General features: G+C 42.0%; 1 protein-coding gene across 1 annotated transcript; it reads right to left on the reverse strand.

Moving 5' to 3' along the window:
• Positions 1–1,061: 1,061 nt before the first annotated feature.
• On the reverse strand, positions 1,062–3,941 carry LOC106109495. Its single transcript, XM_013291054.1, has one exon. The coding sequence runs from the start codon at positions 3,310–3,312 to the stop codon at positions 1,069–1,071; it is 2,244 nt and encodes a 747-aa protein (XP_013146508.1). The 5' UTR covers positions 3,313–3,941; the 3' UTR covers positions 1,062–1,068.
• Positions 3,942–3,960: the final 19 nt, after the last annotated feature.

The raw sequence follows: 3,960 nt of genomic DNA on the forward strand, positions 1-3,960 counted from the left end.
GTTTAAGATTGGTGGTTATTGGTGTCAACCATCCCAGGGGGTCAAAGACCTTTGAAATCTCTGAAAGAAGTGCTCTTTTTGTGTTGATAGGATCTGGTTTGATCTCGAGTTGAAAGCTGAAGTAGTCCTGGTTAGGGAGCCAACGTAGTCCGAGTGTTTTGGTCGACTCTTGGTGTCTAAAATCGAATGGTTTTTGATTAGACTCCATCATATTTTCTTCTAAGAGCTCGGGCACGTTGGACGTCCATTTTCGTAAATTGAAGCCTCCGGTACTTAACATAGATATTAGGTCGAATTTAAGCTGCTGTGCTGATTCGACGCTGTGGTGTCCTTGAAGCACGTCATCCATATAGAAGCTGTTCTTTACAGCTTCAGCTGCTTCAGGAAATCTGTGGCCCTCATCTTTTGATAACTGTTTAAGGGTCATCATGGCCAAAAATGGAGCCGCCTTAGTCCCGTATGTTACGGTCGCGAGCTGGTATTCCTTTATGGGTTGATTTGGATGGGCTCGCCAAACAATCTTCTGGAAGCGCTGATCTTCTTCATGTACTAAAATTTGTCTGAACATCTTCTCGATATCCGCGGTGAAGGCTATCCTGTATTGACGCCATTTGATTATTAGGGATAGTAAGTCCCTTTGTAAATTCGGACCACGATACATAAGGTCGTTCAAACTAAAGCCGGACGACGTTTTTGCTGACGCGTTGAAAACCACGCGTATCGATGAGGTTGTTGACTGTTCGCGTATTACACAATGATGTGGAAGGTAACACTCATGTGTCGGGTTACGGTCACTGCACTCTGACATGTGTTTTAACTTTGTATATTCAGCTATAAATTCCTTATAGCGAGTGGCAATTGCGTCGTTTTTATTAAATTTATTTTCGAGTTGTAAGAATTGGGCTATGGCCTTAGATTTTGATTTTCCCAACTTCTCGTTCACATCTGGTACTAGAGGTAGGCGAACGACATACCGTCCGTCTTCACGGCGCTTGGTTTCGGTTTCATATTGTGAAATACATCTTTCATCTTCGCTTGGTATTGAAGTCGAACTATCGGCGATATCTTCTATTTCCCAAAACCTTTGTATGTCGCTAAGTTAACCATTATAACTGAATGGCTACTGTCTTTTTTAGCGCATTTTCCACTTATCATCCAACCGAGCTTCGTGTTTTGAGCTATATGCGGGGATGATTTTTCGCGGATTAGTCCGGGTAGAATGATTTGAGTATAAACGTCGACACTCAAAATTAAGTCTATTGGTTGACTTATATAGTACTCCGGATCCGCCAGTTTCACTTCCTTTAGGCTGTTCCAATTTGGTTTGTGTATGGTCTGATATGGTAAATTAGCGTTATGAATCATGTTTTTCATGATAAACGCTTTGGTGCTGAAAGTGAAGTCGTCATGTATGGATGTACCTATAATATCGACGACCCCCTTGCTCTGGTTCGCTTTGGATCCTACGCCGAATACTATCCACTTACAGCCTTTTCGCTGTAAAGCTAGCCTCTGGGCTGCGTTTTCGGTGATGAGGGAAGACTGGGCGCAAGGATCGACGAGGGCTCGCATAATGTGGTAGTTCCCGTCTGCCGCCTGCACCTTAATTTTTGCTGTTGCTAACAGCGATTCAGCTTGACTCTTGGCTGCTTGCGAAACGCATGTATGTAGAATCTGCTGATCTGTTTCAATTGGTGGCGACCCACTTGAGCGGTCACTCGCCGTTGTCGCTAAGGCGTCATGCAGCAACGTGTTGTGTTTTTCGTGACAATGACGACATGTTTTGGTAGAATTGCACTTAATTCCATTATGCGAGTATAGGCAGTTATTGCATAAATTTAATTTCGCAATTACGTCCCGTTTTGCTTTATTTTCTTTCAATAAAAATGTTTTACATTGATACAATGCATGATTATTTTTGCAGAGAGGGCAAAATTTTGATGGCTTCTTCAATGTCTTGTTGGTTATGTGGTTTATGAAAGATTTATTTGGTGCAATATTACTATGGTTGGTATTAACTGAAGACCTCCAATGATTTTTTGTGGAATTTTCCTGCAGCTGTTTCTTAAGTTGTTCTGGTTTCCGTCGCGAAGATTCTAAAGAAATAAATTTGACTTCCAGGAACTTGAGGAAGTCGTCAAGGGTTGGCAAGTCTCTTGGATTTAGTAGAGATGCGATATACTCATTGTGCGAGTCAACATCTAATTTTTGCGCGAGTATGTGGACGACTAATGGGTCCCAGGTCGATGTGTCGAGTCCTAGGCCTTTCACGGCGTTCAAACACTCTATGGTGGTGTCGTGTAGTTTTTTGATTGATGCTGCCGACTGATTTTGTATTACTGGCATGGTTAACAGTGTATTTATGTGCGAGCTGAATATAAGTTTCGTGTTATTATAGCGATTATTCAATATATCCCAGCAAATATGGTAATTGTCTGAACTTATTCGTAAATGCTGTACTAACTTTTCAGCTTCCCCTCTAAGCTTGCCTTTTAAGAATTGCATTTTTTGGGCATTCGATAGGGATCCGTTGGTGTGTATGGTTTCAGTGAACAGATCTTTGAACGACAACCACTGGTGGTAGTTACCGCTAAAAGTTGGTATTTCCATTTTCGGTGTGGATTGTTCCCTGTACGATGTTGACCACATTTTTCTATTAATTGCTAGCTTAATATCGGAGAATTGTTTTTCATATTCGAAGAACGAAGCTTCATATTCTGGGTTATTTTCGGAAATCAGTGTTAGTTTACCGTCAATCTCCCAGTGTAGATCATCGATGGCTGACCATCGAGACTGCAAGGTTCGTAAAATGTCCTCAAACTGCCATTTTTCTGTGAGGTTATCCAACTCGATTACTGACATTTTGTGAGCGAACGCCTTAAAGTTGCTCCTTTGTTTTTGCAACATCTCCTCCAATTCACTTGTTGAACCCCTAGATTCTATGATCGGGTTTATGCTAACCTTACTGGTACTAGGCCCTGGTATTGGGTACGTTTTAGTTTCTACCCTGGGAGAACTAATGGGCGTCGTAGGTTTAGGGAGAGCTTGTTCGATATGTGCTTTGGTGTTGTTATAGAAGTTCAGTGCTTGATCATAATGGTTGCCTACGAAGTATGGTATATTATTCTTATCTTCGTACGAACAAAGGCTTGAGTGGTTACGGTGAAACTCTTTCCAGTAGGTGTCAAGAGTTTCCAGTTTTTTAGAAACGTATTCGACAGTCCTGCGTTCCCTTCCTGCCTTCTTAAAGGACGACAGAAGTTGTTCCATCGCCTGCACCAACTCGTTTTGGTTAACAAGTAAGGCTTCCATGGTTATTGAAGTTGTTAATAAATTGAACGATCTTACTTGAGTATGTTGTTTGCCGGAATGACAGACTGGTAACGCTGGTCCTGCTCGGGGTGTGATGTCACAATCACTTTTGGTTTGTGGTTCTGTATGGTTAAGTCGCTGGTTTCTGCCGACACTTCACGCGAGTGATCCTGCTTGTGACCAACACGCGCGAAAGGTCAAAAGCTCGAAGGACCAAGATGTACGGAGTGTCCGTACATACAAAATAAAACTCCGTAGTTAAAGAAGAATTTTGGTTTATTCTTAGAACTACGGGTGAGAATGTTAATGAGCACACGCGAACGCTATGGTGATTCTACGTGAACTGGTTATGAACGATTGTCGCGCGTGTTATAACAGTTGAAAACTCTTAGTCAGGAAAAACATGTATTGTGCGGTGTTTACACCGTACATGCTCCCGAAGGCAGAGATCGTAAGGGTGCTAAATGGTGGTGAGTGACTATGGTACATGGTGATTATAAAACAATAAGTCTTAAAAGTAAGTGAAATTACAAAACATATAAAGAAAAGGAAATTAATTAGTGTTTGTGTCACTTTTACACCGCATCACTGTGGTCACTGTTATGATCTATAGTTTGTCGCGCACTCCCACGGGGACGCGGCGGCGGC

Source organism: Papilio polytes, unplaced genomic scaffold (genome assembly GCF_000836215.1).
Source record: "Papilio polytes unplaced genomic scaffold, Ppol_1.0 DF824448.1, whole genome shotgun sequence".
Classification (NCBI taxonomy): Eukaryota; Metazoa; Arthropoda; class Insecta; order Lepidoptera; family Papilionidae; genus Papilio; species Papilio polytes.

Coding starts and splice junctions, on each gene's coding strand:
- LOC106109495 (XM_013291054.1), bottom strand. CDS start 3,312: ATGGAAGCCTTACTTGTTAACCAAAACGAGTTGGTGCAGGCGATGGAA.